A 17419-nucleotide genomic window follows, 5' to 3' on the forward strand; every position below is an offset into this window, starting at 1 on the left:
GCTACACCTAGACACCTTAAAATACAGTGCATTCGGAAAGTATTCAGACCTCCTTCCACAAGCTTCACACAATAAGTTGGGTGAATTTTGGCCTATTCCTCCTGACAGAGCTGGTGTAACTGATTCAGGTTTGTCGGCCTCCTTGCTCGCACACACTATTTCAGTTCTGCAACATGATGCTGCCACCCCCGTGTTTCATTGTTGGGATGGTGTTCTTCGGTTTGCAAGCCTCCTCCTTTTTCCTCCAAACATAACGATGGTCATTATGGCCAAACAGTTCTATTTTTGTTTCATCAGATCAGAGGACATTTCTCCAAAAAGTACGATCTTTATCCCCATGTGCAGTTGTAAACAGTAGTATTACTTTTTTTATGGCGGTTTTGGAGCAGTGGCTTCTTCCTTGTTGAGCAGCCTTTCAGGTTATGTCGCTATAGGACTTGTTTGACTGTGGATATAGATACTTTTGTACCTGTTTCCTCCGGCATCTTTACAAAGTCCTTTGCTGTTGTTCTAGGATTGATTTACACTTTTCACACCAAAGTACCTTAATCTCTAGGAGACAGAACGCGTCAACTTCCTGAGCGGTGTAACAGCTGTGTTGTCTCATGGTGTTTATACTTGCGTACTATTGTTTGTACAGATGAACGTGGTACCTTTAGGCGTTTGGAAATTTTTCTGAGGTCTTGGCTGATTTCTTTTGATTTTCTCATGATGTCAAGCAAAGAGACACTGAGTTTTAAGGTAGGCCTTGAAATACATCCACAGGTACACCTCCAATTGATTCAAATGATGTCAATTAGCCTATCAGAAGCTTCTAAAGCCATGACATAATTTCCTGGAATTTAAAGGCACAGTCAACTTAAATCTGACTTTTCCCAATTTGAACATATTTTTTACAAATGTTAAACCTACAGTACTTTATACATCCAGGTGTTTCTCCGTTTGTAACTCACCCACCAAAAATCTGCTGTTTTACATGTTATTTTTGCTGGTCTAATTCCTAAAATGGAAAATCAGAAGAATCTGTGTGCTCTATAGTGATAATAGTTCACATGCTGCTCTTCGATATCGCAGGTTTGTGGCATCGATGAACAAATAATTGAATCTTTACTTCAAGGTCAGATGTTTATATGTTATGTATAAAAGGCATCTGTATGCATTGTTAACTATTTATTTTTCTTTGAATTGTTGGGGTTCAGGTATTTGACATAATACATTTTTTTGTTTATTTTTTTTTACCCCCTTTTCTCCCCAATTTTGTTATATCCAATTGGTAGTTACAGTCTTGTCCCATCTCTGCAACTCCCACACGGACTCTGGAGAGGCAAAGGTAGAGAGGCATGCAGCCTCCGAAGCACGACCCCGTCAAGCCGCCCTGCTTCTTGACACACTGCTCTCTTAACCCGGAAGCCAGCCTCATCAAGGTGTTGGAGGAAACACCGTACAGCTGGTGACCAAAGTCAGCGTGCATGAGCCTGGCCGCCACAAGGAGTCGCTAGAGCCCGCCAAACCCTCCACTAACCCGGACGATGCTGGGCCAATTGTGCGCCGCCTCATGGGTCTCACGGTCGCAACCGGCTTCTACACAGCCCGGAATTGAGCCCAGATCTGTAGTGACGCCTCTAGACCGCTGTTCCACTCAGGAGGCTTGACGTGATTGATGGGTGCATTGTTGTCAAGTAAATATGCTTATTCATTCATGATTATGGATACATTCTGCAACGAGTTAGCTGGCTTTGAATCTGCAACAGAACATGTCAACAAGTTAGTTCTGAATTGCTTTAATACAGCAGTGCATTCGGACACCATTCATTTAAATAGATTTCACCTCGATCATATACTGCATATAATTTTAAAGATGCACTGTCGCTTTAAGGCAGCCATGGCTCCTCTAGAGTCGAGGCCGACATTTTTCAATGCAAGATTTTCCTTGCATAAATTATGTTCATGACGTAGTGCTAAAGGCCACATTTTTAGTCATTTTGGTGGATTTTACAGCAGAAGTCGCTTTTAGGAGGCATATGGAGGAATATGTGGGTAATCTGAATTGCAGTACCAAAGGACCGTCATTAAATATTGAGAAAGAAAGGATCCTCACGTTGCCAACCCTCCTTATCAATGCAAATATATATTTTGTGTGCAGCCTTAGCGCCTGACTGGTGCTGTGAGATGCATTTTTAATTATGTGTGACTAAAACAAACTGTGGAAAAGCTTTTTAAAAGGGGAGAACCACAGAAATAAGACATTTTTTACGGTAAGTTGTTTGCTAAAATAGCATGCGTAAGATTACCATTGGCTATATAGCGCGACGAAATGGCGAAAGGAAATGAGTTTTTTTCGTTAATATGCAATGCTCTTAATTAGCATAATTTATATATTTATGATAAATAGAGGGAAATACATCAAATGCAGTCCCCAAGCATGGAATTGCGGGTCTTTTTTTTGTCGCGCATATTTTATGGGTAACATCGTGTCCTCAAATAGGTTACACGGCGAGATTTATTGGGGCTAGATTAGGAGTGGCCAGAGTACGGGGATCAACACCTGACGAAGTTTTGACAGATCTATAATTTCTGTGTTGTGGTGTGCTTCGCGCGACTGATCTTTTTGATATTACGTCAAAATATAAACATTTCGGATAGTCATTTGTCAGCTATAATCATTCTAAAAGGCTAGATTTGTTGGGGACGTAGGCGGGCCTGTATTTTCTAGGCCGCTTATGATCAAGAAGCTGCCAATTCTTGGTGCATTATATGTTTAATTTGTCATGAAGACATAAATCAAGTAATACAGTCTATTATTATCACCGTGTGTGCACCCCAGTAGCCCCCTGTATACAAGTACACTGGACTAAATATCCTAGGTGTGACTTCTATTTATATTGCTGTCACTTATGTGGCATCATATGATTTGTTGTTTTTATACCCCATAACTCCAGCTAGAAACCAAATTGTCACAGTATTAGATAGGCCCATAAGACACTAATGTGGGAGTGCTTGACGGTTTGCTATTGAACAGTCATTCTTTACATAGCTATAATAATAATAATAGTTTCATCTAGAGTAGCACAAATGTCTCCAACCATTAGGCCTACTTCATAGATTTAATAGAAAAAATATCAGCACACCACATAGATGGGGATAGAACTATTCACATAGGCAAGCCTAATACCTGGTTGTTTTGATGGTACAGTATTATCTTTCCTTACTCAGAATGTCAAGACAATGACTGCTTGGTGGTGAGAGCACTAAACCATGGATCCTCAGGATCTCCCTGCTACTGATGCGCCCCTCACTGTCAATGAACAGGTACCACTAACTGCTTTGCAAACACTACATGATTTCACATCAGTTATACACCCCTGCCCAAATGTCCTAACTCTCTGTGTTGCCTCTGCTTCATAGTCCCGTGTCATAAGCTATTGCCACATCCATGTCACCATGTATTTGGAATGATTAACCCCACACAATAATCTTGAGGTTGACATAGTAGCTAACCAAATGTCATCAATTAATACTGATTCGGTAACACTCCTAAGGTTTCTGCTTTACTTTGTCATGCTTATTGATTCATTGTGTATGTCTACTCCATCTGTGTCCTTTGCACTCATAGTCAGCTAACTAAAGCAATGTCTTTTTTGAATTACGAGCGGGGCTCTCAGAAAGCATTGTTTGAGCTGCTTGTTGGCTGATCTTTGTTGTTTTGTTGTAGTCATGTTTTTTTTCTCTCATTTGTGTGCATTGTGCCCTAACGTGTGTGCTTGGCCTCTCTGTTCTCCTTAGCCATTCACTGTCTGACTGCAGAAGTATTTTTTCAGCCATTAGGTTCCTGCACTTTGAAATACCCTGCCAAAGACAACCAGGTATGCATCCCTTCTTTCTTGCATTGCACTCTCTGTCTGCACCTTTCTCTCCAGCTCAGGTTTTCTCCCAGCCTCTCCTTCACATCTTTCATGGCTGGATCCACTCATACATCATGTGTTTGCTTTGCTATATTTACTAATGATATACAAATTGGATAATTAGGATATGGTACAGATAGGGACTAGCTGTCTGCCACTGTTGACAAGAACTATGACAGGTCATACTCCTATGGCATGGTTTGCTCATGTGTAAACTCATGTTCTGTTCCACGTGTAACCAATACACATGGTCCTCTACCTGAGTTGTCTCAATAGGTTGAGACTGAACGGTACTAAATTTAACTCAATACATCAGTGGAACGATACTGAGCCTAGTTGGATATTAATACCATATCATTGTATTATTACTACATGATTACCTCTCGGCCCTCCTCTTCATGACTCGGAACAAAAACATCCACGCTGCTGAGAATAGATGATGATGTGTCATTTATTGTGTATAGTTGCGTGACTTCTATTCATAAAGCGTCTCAGGAGCGCATATCTAGGATCAGGTCCCTTCTGTCCATCTTATCCGTTATGATCTGAGACACTTTATGAATGCGGACCCTGGTCTTGTGTTGTGTTCTCCAATGCTGTGCAGGTGATAGTGATGTCTGGTCATGAGACGATCCGAGTCCTGGAAGTGGAGGTAGATCAAGCCTCTCTTCCATCCTCAGTGCCTGATGGGAGGACTGATTCGGGGGGTGAAGATGGGGGTAATCAGGCCACGGAGGAACCTGAGGCAGGCATGCAGGACAGCCAGAGACCACCCCACAACGCTGGGGGAGTAGGTGAGCCCTTTGTAGGATACCGATATGGTAGGTTAGATTCCATGCAATACAGATTATACTACATTTTGTTTACCGTTCCAGTGTAAAAATATTTCAGTTTTAAAAACAGAATTTAAGAGTGAGGTGTGGTGTGTGCTGATGGTAGAATAGCAGTGTGTTCTCTCTTTGTGCTGTCAGTGCTGGAGGACCAGGTGGTGTCTGTGGAGTCTGCAGACTCTGGTGTCCAGACTCTAGCACAGACTGCAGTTCCCATCAGCGTCTCCCTGTCGCAGTCACAGACCACCATGCCCATCACTGTGCAGAGCTTACAGGGCTTGCAGGGCTGTCAACAGGTGAGAACAATTAAACAAAAATAACTTTTCAACTACTTTTAGTGTAGTCATCGGTCATCCTGTTTATTTTTTTTCCCCCACCCTCTTCTCCTTTTCCTCTCCCATGCATCACACTCTACCTGTCTGGATCTTACCTCTTCCTCCCTCATAACCCTCTTCCTCCTCCTCCTACCATCTACCACCTCCTCCTTCTACCCCTCATCCTCCTCCTACCACCTCATACCCCTCCTTCCACCTCATATCCCTCCTCCTCCTCCTCCCCCTGCTCCCACTCCTCCCACCTCACTCCTCCTCCCCCTTCTCCCACCTCTTGATCCTCCCTCCTCTTGTAGGTTCTGACCCAGGAGGGTCTGGCCACTCTGATGACGGGGATGATGGCCCAGACAGGCTCCCTGGCCCAGCCCCTGCTCATCCCCATCAGCATGGCAGGGTCCATGGGGGGCCAAGGAGGCCTCGCTGTCCTCACCTTCCCCACCAGCAACGTAGCCACACTCCCTGGCATTTCAGGTGCCAGCCAGGCCGGAAGCCTCCTCAAACTACCCTTTGCTGGCTTGCAAGGCTTACAAGGATTGCAAGGCTTACAAGGGCTGCAAAGTAAGACATGGCAGAGATACACACCTCAGAATGCAAAGCATTAATCAACATTGAATCAACAGTCAAGATTTATTTGGCTACCACATGGACCTTTACCTGTATGTTTGTTCTCTTCTTTCCCAGCAGCCACTGTGCTAAATTCTGTCCAGCCCCAGCAGACAGTCTTCCAGCCTCAGACAGCATCACTACAGCAGGTCCAGGCAGCTATGCAGCAGGCTCAGCAGACAGTCTTCCAGCCTCAGACAGCATCACTACAGCAGGTCCAGGCAGCTATGCAGCAGGCTCAGCAGAACTCGCAGGTGACTGCAGCCCAACTAGGCCAGGCCATGCCAGCCGTCTCTCAGCCCAGCGTGTCTGTGGCAACACTCCAGTCTGCAGGCCTCTCCATCAATCCTGCCATTGTAAGAATGTGTTTCTCTATTGTTATTGTGATGTGTATGCATTTGTTTTTCTTTCCTAGACGTGTGTGTTTGGAAAAGATAGTCAGCAAGCCATGTTTTTTACTTCAAAGTTTGGACATGTCTGTGAATAACTTGAGCAAAGAACCTAATCCACATGAATATACTTTGTATTCAAAATGATCACATTATCGACAGTAGAATAAGCTGGATGCCTCCGTTTCTTTCCCCAGATCAGTGCTGCGTCTTTAGGGGCTCAGCCTCAGTTCATCAGCGCCCTTACTTCCACTCCCATCTTCACCAGTGCCATGTCCGGAATCACCAGCCAGATCATCACCAACGCACAGGGACAGGTGTGCAAACATGCAAATATTTAACAAGCTCACTATTTAGCAAGCACTAAATTAAGAATCACACTATTTTAACCAAGAGGTTTTAACTGTCTATAAAAGTTTTATAAACTGTATATAAACTGATAATTAAGTTTATAAAGAACTCTTTAAACCCTTATGTCCTATAACTTGTTGTACAGTGTTACTGACAAATACATAACCTAATTCTCTTCAATGTGGCCTCCAGGTGATTGGAACCATCCCCCTGATGCTGAACCCTGCATCACTGACTGGAGGGGCTGCTACTCAGACTCTGAATCTCCAGGGCCTCCAGGGTCTGCAAGGCCTGCAGGTGCAGACAGTCCAGCCACAGCTGGTTCTGAACACCCAGGGACAGATCATTGCCACCATAGGGAATGGACCTGCTACAGTCCCCACATCTGCAGCTGTAATGCCTAAGCCTAGTGCTCCTGTGACATTCTCCAAGCCCAGCACTCAGGTACTGTAGGCCTTCTCCCTCCATTCATTTGTCCCTATGAGTGCTTTTGAGTGGTTATATTTTGTGTGAACATTTGGTTAAACTGGAAATGGTTGGTCTTTGTTGGATGTAACCATTAACCCATTGCTGACATTGACATTTCCCCTCAGGCTCAGGTAACAACAGTTACACAGTCACCTGTGGTCATCGCCCCACAACCGTCTGCAATGAAGACAGTCACTCCAATCTCCTCCTCATTCCCTATAACCTGTGGAGACACACCCACTGTCAGCCAGCTCGTCAGCAGTGCGTAGTTTCACTTTTTAACTTTCCATTTATTTAACAAAGGAAATTCACATTGAGATTGAACATATTTTTCAAGCGAGCCCTGGCCAAGAAAAAGCACATGTTCTCTCCAAACATTGATCTTGTTTTACAAGTAGTTTGATATTTATTCTTGTTTGTCTCTTCCCATCTTAAGAGCCACAGCAAGGGGGCACAGATGAGGAGGGCATTAATCTGGAAGAGATTCGAGAGTTTGCCAAGAACTTCAAGATCCGCCGGCTATCCCTGGGGCTGACGCAGACACAAGTGGGACAGGCCCTCACGGCTACAGAGGGTCCGGCCTACAGTCAGTCTGCTATCTGCAGGTAAACTCCTCTGACCTACTGGGTGGTGGCATCCCAGCACAGTAGATAGAATGGATTTCAGAAACCTATCAAATATGATAAATAGTGTATGTTGGTATGCTATGGACAATGTAGTTCAAAGGCTACATTTTGAAAGTCTTCGAACTCGTAGGAAAACCTTAAGAAGAAATGTCTTCTTAACTGAAATGTTTTCTTTAACTATAGACTTAAGAAGCAAGTTAATCAAAGTTGCTATTCCTCTAAAAGGTTATTGCAAATGTTCTTGCTGTATTTCTTATGTTTCTCCTTAAGCAAAAAGTTAAGAAGAAATTAGATTCTTGAAAATAGTTAGAGACCAGATGAAATGGGGTTAGGTGTTATTTTGAAGAGTAGATGTCGGGTACAATCTGGTTGATCAACGCCTACTGTGTAATTAGTTTAAAAGTTGTTGCTCCTCTGTTGCCTCTTGCAGGTTTGAGAAGCTGGACATTACACCTAAGAGTGCTCAAAAGCTGAAGCCTGTGCTGGAGCGATGGCTGGCCGAAGCTGAGTTGTGGAATCAGAAGGGTCAGCAGAATCTAATGGAGTTTGTGGGTGGTGAGCCGTCCAAGAAACGAAAGCGTCGCACCAGCTTTACCCCGCAGGCTATCGAAGTGCTCAACACCTACTTTGAGAAGAATGCCCTGCCCACGGGCCAGGAGATTACGGAAATTGCTAAGGAGCTCAACTACGACCGTGAGGTTGTCCGCGTATGGTTCTGCAACAGGCGGCAGACACTGAAGAACACCAGCAAGATCAATGCGTTTCAGGTTCAGCTGTAAGCCTGTGCAGTAAGTAGGTGTGGACTAGTGGGGAAGTTGGCAGAACAGGATAATCAGCTAAAGAAGAACGTTTTGTAAAGACAGTAAAACAGAAAACCCTAGTAAGTTTCAAATTATATGGACTTTGGGAAGAAAATGAAAGACACTGAATGACTCTTGAACTGAGTCTTACTATATGGGACAGAATACTCACTGATCTCCATATTTTTTGTGTGTGTGGGAGAGAGAGAAAAAGACATTGCATGTGAAACGTGATGGGGTTTAATGTTCACAAATCCTCTATCAGTTTGACAACCTCTTGTTTCATTTATTGTTATACCATGTTATGTGAAACAATGGATGAAATTTGATAAGTGGTTTTATACACTTACAAGAACGTTTTTGTGAATTGTGTGGCACATGCCTCAAAAAATATTTGGTTACATTACATTGTTACAGTTGTACAATATCAAATTGCTCCATTCAGATATTATGCTGGTGCCACCAAAATAGTTTTGGAATTTGTACCTCTTTATTAAGTTTGTGTGATTCTGTATGTGTAATGTGTGAATGTAGTCCTAATACTTTATGAAAGTATTCTGAGTCGGAAAAAGTTTACCATTGTAAAGGTTGTCATTTAGACGAGTTAATCTGTAAAAGCCACTTACAAATCTATTGTTTTAAATAGTTAACAGATGACTTGGTCTATGAGCAGACAATACAGAGTGAAAAGAGTTGAAAACATCCCCCGTCTCAAATGAGTCAGGCGTCAGTGCTGTTGAATGTGTACTGTGTATTGAAAATACTTACATAACATAAACAAATCATCAAATTAATCAAATTGATTGAATAAGACAACTTGACTATGTAAATGCATTGATTCAGATATTGTACTTTTGATTCATAGAAAATACGGTTTCTCCACTGAAAGGAATGGTCAATTAGGGACAAACAAAATGGAAGGACTGATGGCTTGCCATCCCTTTTATTTAACCTTGTAATTCTTTGCACTTTAGTGACTTTAAAGTTATCTGTAGCAAATACCAACTGGTTACCCATCCTATTTAAGTGGTTGATAAGTAAATGTTTTAACGATCAATCTTCTGTGCGCCATGAGCATTAATTTTGTAAGGTGATATTTACTTTAGGCAGTGGTATTTCAAAGAAAGAGAATAAACTACAATACCTTATTCTGGCCCAAATGCATATGATTTGTCTGTCTGTGATATGCCATGCTGAGCAGTGTAAGAATTAATTTGTTCCTCATAATTTCCTTTTAAGATTGACAATGTGTTTTCAGAGAGAAAGAAAATAACTGTTATATGAATCCTGTGTTATGTTAGTCATACACAACTGCCATTTCAGAGGTATAACCTACAACTTTTTAAAATGTTCACCAGTGAATTGTCTGTCTGAATTTTGAGATGACAGAATGCAAATGCAAATCGTAGGTGAACACATTTTAATAGTGTAGTTCTAAGAATTAAACTAATTCTACTAATCATTTTGTTCATGTTGGGCATATGAAAATGTGTGCAGTATAAAACCAGCGATACATCTGAATTACTGAATACAGCTGAATTACTGCACTGTTGGAGCTAGAAACACAAGCATTTCACTGCACCTGTGATAACATCTGCAAAATATGTGTACGTGACCAATTACATTACATTACATTTTTTTTTGAATCTGTGTGAAATCATTAGTGATTAAACTGTTGGATAATTTTGGATCATGGCATTCTCTGCCAAATATTAATAAATGCTTACTGAAAACCTCCCATGTGTTATTGTATTGTGTACCACTATGACTCTTGACTTAATTATGTCTTTGTTCTTATGTGATTTATATGAATCACTTGTCACTTCTCTACAACATATGCCTTTGCATAAGCATTATGGTTCTAGCCAGGCTTCCAAAGATCTAAAATCCTGGATATATGGAGCTTCTGCCTTATTTCACACCTATCCCGTCTCTTCAGATCTACAAAACGGGTAATTTCGGACAAGGCAACCGTAAATTATTTTCCACTTAAATGCAGTAGGTGGCGATCGTGTGCTTGTGCCACAAAAACTAGTCTGGTTAGAACACCATAGAATCCAGTAAATATTTGAAGTGAACATGTAAGAACACATGCTTTCTTGAATATATTCACTGATGAATCTAAGGACCATAAAATAGGGAGGACAGGTGCAGCTTTTTAGAGTTCCTGAGTTTAAGATGGCAGTTACAAATTGAGTTGAGTTGCTGGCCATAGTCTTGGCTGTAGAATGAATGGAGGAGGTAATGAGCACTGATGAGCTTAAATTAATTTGTGTCACAGAGCAGATACAATGTATTGTATGAGATTTTGCAGTGCCTGTTTAGGATGAGATAGATGGGGGTATTTGCGAGGTTCCTCTGGGTACCAGCTCATGTGGGAGTAGAGGGGAATGAGATGAATGTTCTCGCCAGGAGTCTCTCCTTTTCATAGTGTGTAGCCCAAACCGTTTAGACGCTACAGCCGTTTTCGCTAGAAGACCGATTTTCAGGATGTCTCATGGTCTGACAAACACTGCTGTAGCTCTGCCACCGCAGCGGAACTCCAACATAGGCAGATTCCATGGATTGAGACGCAGCCCATGCAAAAAGTTATCTCTAGTTTAAACAGACGGATTTGTATGGGGATTTTTTTATTGTGCTAATTGGATTTCCACGGGGCACAGACATCAACTCTAGGGGGTTTAATGGGTAGGGTTTAGAATATACCTTCCCTGTCTCTTTTCCACACTACAGTCCAGTTGACGATAATGCACCTTTAAAGTTGGTTGCCAACCACCATTTAAAATCTACAGAACAAGAAGAAGAAACTGTGACAGAAGACACCTCCATTCTGCCAGCAAGAATAAGCAAGACCTAGCAAAAATAAGGAAGTGACCTCGGTGATTTCCATTCAAAATAAAGGTCTCGCATTGAAAATGTTTTTTTTTTAAATGGTTGAAAAGTTAAACATTTTATGAGGAAATGTTAGCAGACCTAGAATTTTGTTTAACAACATGAAAAAGGAAAAAAGTGAATCGCCTTTATAGCAGATAATATAGGATTGACATTATTGTTAGCAGCATTAAAAGTAATGATTACTAGGTAGTTATTATGGTAACAACAGTAATAAAATAACAAATAATGCTGCTATTAATAATATTATTATAATTATAATAACAAATGTTAGAAAACACTTTTAAATCCCATTGTTAATTATCCCATTCGTATTGCACAATGTTCAATATGTTTTTCATTTTGGACACAATGCTTGACTTGGGCAGGAGCTCACCAAAGCTGAGTACCAGCACCTCAAATGTTTTACTACTTGAACTCCTGTTTCTCTTGTAGAATATTAGCTCAAAAGTATTGTGGAGCTCCTGCACCTAAGTATACACAGGTCCGGCATCCAAAATGAGTAATGGCATCTATTTCAGTCCAAGTCAACTACTGATTGGACTTACATATTGCACCATATTCAATTTCCTGTACATTGTATCACAGTAAAAGTGGGGTCCATTCTAGTCAGGAGCAGCTCTAGTTTCTAAATCCACCAAGTTTACAACCCAAGGAGCATTGCTGCTCATTCTGCAGCTCTTAAAGAGTGGCCTATCAGCTTAAATCCAATCCAATCCTTTTTTCTTTACATTAGACACACATATTACATCTAACACAATTGTCTGTATGTTGAGTCGCAGTAAAACAGGGTCCATTCTACTCAGAATCACTTCTACTTCCCAAATCCAAAGAGTTGATTTTGCTGCCCTTGAAGAGCTGCCAATCAGCTTAAATCTAAACTTCTTTTCATATTGGACATACATATTGCAACGTACACAATTTTCTTTATGTTGTGTCGCAGGAAAAGGGGGATCAATTCCTGTGGCGATTTTAGCAGCATGCCAGCAAAGCCACTATCCCACACAACAATACACAATACATTAATTGCACTATAACGGTGACAAGCAGTGCCCACAAACTGTTAGGGCCTACATAATGTTGTCCCAACTGGCTATCAGCGGAGCCTTGTCTGGGAGCTAAACAATTCAATCAGTCTCATTTACTGCCTTTTTAAAAACTTTTTTTTTTTTACAATAATAATAAAAACAAAAAAACATTTACAAAAATATGACTGACCATATCTCCCTGGCATATAACATCATTTATGCAGCAGCACATAAGACATTTTTGGACTCACCTTGTTGTGCGCGGCGGTCCTACGTTGGCAAATTTTGTCATCAAGAAAAAGATTTACAATTCCAAGTTGGATGACCGTTCAAAACGTATGTTCCCAGTCTGACTTCCCAGTTGCAACGCTTGTGGTTTCCAACTTGTTGTGTAATGTTTATGTCCAATGGCCAATGAGCACCGATACGTTTTATCTATAATTGATCTTCCTTATTTCTCTTCATATGACAAGGATTAAAAAGGATTTGCCAGCAGATTGTCTACTTGATTTCTGTTGATGACTGTTAGCAAAGATCTTGAAAATAAGATGTTGACATGATCAGTCCAATCAAAGCTACTGTACATATAACGTGATTTGACATCCTTTTATCTGTGGCCAATGACCTTGAGCCTTCTTGGAAGGGCGCATATTCTTGATGTGTACCCTTACTAAAGGCCGGTGACATAGTATCCCCATGAGTGACAGAACACTGAGCCAATCACAGTGCAATGCTGAGCCAATCACGATGCAATGCTCCTATTTTCTGCTGGCTTGTCACACCCCCACAGAAAGCACTGAGCTAGGATGAAACGCCTGCATTTTGGAGCTGCCTGTTTGTATGCGGCATATTAATTCAATGATATATATATTTTTTTACATTGTTTGCAAACTGATATGTGACACGTATTAATGCAAAAATAACATGCAAAAGAGGCAAGCCCCCACCCCACCTTCCCTGAATGACTGGTCGCCAATGATCCATTCTAATCAGGAGCACTTCTAATTTCCAAATCCACAGAGTGTTAACTCAGGGGAGCGTCGCTGCTCATTTTGCGGCCCTTAAAGTGTATGGTGCAATATGTATGTTCAATATGCGGCCCTTACAATTCTTAAAAGTCTAAGAAGGAGGGGGGTACCTCTCTAGGTATAAAACATGTATTTGATAAAATATTACATTTGGCCTTTACTACTATAGCCCATAGAAACGCATTGAATAACACATTCACAAAAGGCAAAAAAGACAAGATAAGGTTTTGAAGTGAGTAAACAAAGGAACGGCTATGGAACCAGTTACAGTTGAAGTTGGAAGTTTACATACACCTAGGTTGGAGTCATTAAAACTAGTTTTTCAACCACTCCACAAATGTCTTGTTTTTTGTAACAGTATTTTTTATTGGAATTTCACAATTTTCACCCATATTAAGAGATTCAACAACAGAGACAAAGCACACAAAAAAACACACAAAAAACAGCACTCACTTACACATACCTACGCATATATATATATATATATATATATATACACACCCATATACATATACATACACACATGCATATACACATATATACGCGTACACACATACATACACACATATACATACCACACACACCCATACATACGTACACCATTTTCCTCTTCCCGCTCAGGGCTTCTCTCACCCCATCCCCATCATTGCGTCTCTCAATACATACATTTTAAACAAGCTTACAAACAGAAATTAAACAAAAAAGCTCAGTTTAAACCAAGAAGTTAGGTTCCACACATGGAACGTACAGTGTAGTTCTGAAATACATAGATTCCCGCCATTCTAAGAGAATCCTTGCAGCATAATAGCTGATACCTCAGGTTCTAGGTAATTTAGATAAGGTTCCCATAATTTGTAGAACTGGTCTGTTTTAGAATGCAATGTACATGCAATGTCAGATATTCCAGAGGTACCCATTCAAATAGTATCTTATGCCAATCTTTAATAGAAGGAACTTTATCACTAATCCACTGTAAAAGGATGTTTTTCCTCGCTGCGAAGGTAAGGATGTTGTAAAGCCTCCTTTTACCCACAGAAGTAACATGCCTACTAGGGAGACCTAACAGTAAAGAAACGGGGTCCAATTCTAGATCAACCCCTAGGATCTTTTGAATTTCTTGCAGAACACCAGACCAGTATCGTTGTATTTTGGTACATGACCATAAACAATGTGTTAGGGTACCTGTATCAGTTTTGCATATAAGACACTGAGGGGAAGAGGAAGTGGGGCTAAAAGCATGTCTGCAATTTGGGGATATATGCAATCTGTGTATTATTGTTAATTGGATTGCTCTAGTACGATTACATATAGATATTGTTTTTGCATATCTCCAAATGTCCTCCCACATCTCTTCGTCAATAGTAACAGACAATTATTTCTCCCACACTTGTTTCACCCTCTGTGTGTTGACAGCAGAAAAGGACCTTAAAGTATTATAAAACAGACTTACAGACATTTTCCTTTGTGGGAAAAAAAGTATTCTTTCAATGACAGACACATCAGGGTTACCAATTAAGGTGCTGCTCTTCAGAATATAATGTCTTACTTGTAGGAAGCGGAAAAAGTCCTGCTTTGGGAGTCAATATTTCTCGACCATCTGCTCAAATGACAATAAAATATTATCAGCAAATAAGTCATTTAGCCTGCGTATGCCCTTATTAAGATAAGTTAAAGCCAGCATCCAGCAATCTTGGACTGAAATCTGGGTTGTTAAGAATTGGGGTAAGAGCAGAGGTTAGTTTGGACCTTCCCAGGAAGCGTTGAACTGACCTCCATACTTTGAGCGTGTTAGGTGTAACGGGATTATTGCAGTGATCTTCTACAGACTTGAAACTTCTGAAAAATAAAAGATCCTGTAAGGGGTATTTTGAAAGAGAAGTCTCAATGTCTAACCAAATAGAGGAGTCATCATTTGTGATCCAGTCAGAAATATAACAAAGATGGGCACACCATTGAAAGAACCTGATATTGGGCAGGTCCAAGCCGCCCATAGAACTTGGCAGCTGCAATATTGCCATCTTAAGTCTTGGCTTAGCCATCCATTTACATCCTTTATTACCTTATTGGAGAGTAATACTGGGATCATTTGGATTGGGTAAAGTAGTCTAGGTAAAATGTTCATTTTCAAGAGGGATATTCTACCCAACCAAGAAATCGGGAGAGAGTTCCAGCGCTCCAGATCCTGTCTTATTGTATCAAACAAGGGAACAAAATGGGCTTTGTACATTTGCTGGAATTTAGGAGTTACAAATATACCCGGATACATGAAACCTGAGGGAGACCATTTAAAAGGGAAGGGGGGAGAAGTATTAGGTACAGAGTGTAGGCTACCAAGTGGCATAGCATCTGACTTAGTTAAGTTAATCTTGTAGCCTGAGAATTCGCTGAATAATTCAATAATATTAATAAGAGATGTAATTGAAGTCTCGGGACTAGAGATGAATATCAGGACATCATCAGCATACAAGCTTATTTTATGGTGAACATCACCAATGAGCAGCCCTTGTATAGCAGGCGTTACCCTGGTGGCCTCGGCCAGTGGTTCCATAACGAGTGCAAAGAGGAGAGGGGACAAAGGACAGCCCTGTATGGTACCTCTGTGTATAGAGAAGCTATTTGACCTTAGCCCATTAGTAAGGACAGCAGCCTGAGGATCATCATATAAAACTTTCACCCATTTTATAAAGTTGTCCCCTAGACCAAATTTATTTAGAGCAAATAATTGGTAAGACCACTCCACACAATCAAATGCTTTCTCAGCATCTAGGGAGAGCACAAGACCATCCATAGCACTTTGTTGGTAGGCTTGAATTACATTAAGAAGCCGCCTGACATTGTTGCATGACTTACGGCCCTGTTTGGTCTCCTTTCACAATTAGTGGCAGTGAGTCCTCTGATCTTGTGGCTAGAATTTTAGAAAGCAATTTTCTATCCACATTCAGAAGGGAAATTGGTCTGTACGAGGAACAAGACTCTGGGCATTTTCCCTTTTTGAGAATAAGTGAAATGTTGGCTTCTCTCAGCGTTTGAGGGAACTGGTCATTTGAAAAGGAGTGGTTTAACATATCACGCAATGGCTCAAGGATCAGGCCATGGAACTCTTTATAGAACTCACTACAAAACCCGTCTGGTTCTGGGCCTTACCATTTTGCAGATTCTTAATTGCGAACATTATCTCTTCCTCGGTAATAGGGGCATTAAGGAGAGACCTCTGTTCTTCGGAGATAGTATCTTACAAAATAAGTTCTCCATTAATTTGGCAGTTCTGAGGCATAAAGGTTTGTATAAAATTTCTTAAATGAGGCATTTAGCTATTTATTTTCATATAAATGATTACCATCAGAATCAGTAATAGTAGCAATTGACTGAGAGTCAGCTCTCTTTTTATCTAGGTATGCCAAGTACTTTCCTGGCTTATCGTCATGTTCATATAGCTTTTGCCTGACAAATCTCATTTTTATTTTCAGCGTCCTGTGTTAGGAGAGAGTCTAACGTTGATCTAATGACTGATATTTCATTTAATAGGGCAGGAGTGGGAGTTTTAATGTAGTCCTTCTCTTTAGTTCCTCATTCACCCTCTAACATTTTTTGCTTTTCACGCTTTTTCCGTCTCTTAGTAGCTGTGTATGACAATCAGACCCCTGGCATACGCTTTACAGGTTTCCCAAAAGAGCGAGGGGTTGTCTGTTGATTGAGAGTTAATAGAGAAAAATGCTTTAAACTCTGTAATAAAATATGATGTGAATGTATGGTCTTTAAGAATGGTTGTATTCAACCTCCAATGTCTTGACCGATTGAACACCCCGTTGAGTTTTATGTCCAGGATCACCTCAGCATGATCAGATATGACTATGCTTCCTATCCTAGCGGATAAAACAGACTGCAAAGACGTCCTGGGCATAAAAAACTAATCTATTCTAGTCTGACATCCATGAGGTGCAGAGAAAAAAGTGAACTCTCTGTTGGAGGGATGAAAAGCTCTCCAGACATCCGCATACCCCAGATCATCACAAATAGCTTTAAGTAACTTAGCTTGAGGAGAGAGTGAAGCTATACCGCTGGGAAACTTATCAATAAGGGGGTTCAACAAGCGGTTAAAATCTCCTCCAACCACTGCAGTGTCCGAGTTTAATTCTGAAAAGTCTAGAAATACCTTAGTGAGGAAATCAG

General features: G+C 40.9%; 1 protein-coding gene across 12 annotated transcripts; it reads left to right on the forward strand.

The window, feature by feature from the left end:
- Positions 1-1865: 1865 nt before the first annotated feature.
- LOC110532560 (POU domain, class 6, transcription factor 1) lies at positions 1866-10038 on the forward strand. 12 transcript variants are annotated; one of them, XM_090185028.1, is made up of 12 exons: positions 1874-2255; positions 3214-3309; positions 3784-3863; positions 4507-4696; positions 4874-5028; positions 5361-5622; positions 5746-6023; positions 6254-6373; positions 6600-6851; positions 7001-7136; positions 7312-7480; positions 7932-10038. In XM_090185028.1, exons 4-12 carry the CDS (start codon positions 4516-4518, stop codon positions 8278-8280), a joined length of 1902 nt encoding a protein of 633 aa, XP_090041154.1. In that variant the 5' UTR covers positions 1874-2255; positions 3214-3309; positions 3784-3863; positions 4507-4515; the 3' UTR covers positions 8281-10038. The 12 variants fall into 12 exon arrangements, with proteins under 12 accessions (XP_021472235.1, XP_021472231.1, XP_090041154.1 ...); XM_021616551.3 differs by having other exon boundaries at positions 3819-3863; positions 4507-4723; XM_021616554.3 differs by having other exon boundaries at positions 3819-3863; positions 4507-4723; positions 5749-6023.
- Positions 10039-17419: the final 7381 nt, after the last annotated feature.

Source organism: Oncorhynchus mykiss, chromosome 9, assembly GCF_057628025.1.
Source record: "Oncorhynchus mykiss isolate SJ-2025 chromosome 9, ASM5762802v1, whole genome shotgun sequence".
Classification (NCBI taxonomy): Eukaryota; Metazoa; Chordata; class Actinopteri; order Salmoniformes; family Salmonidae; genus Oncorhynchus; species Oncorhynchus mykiss.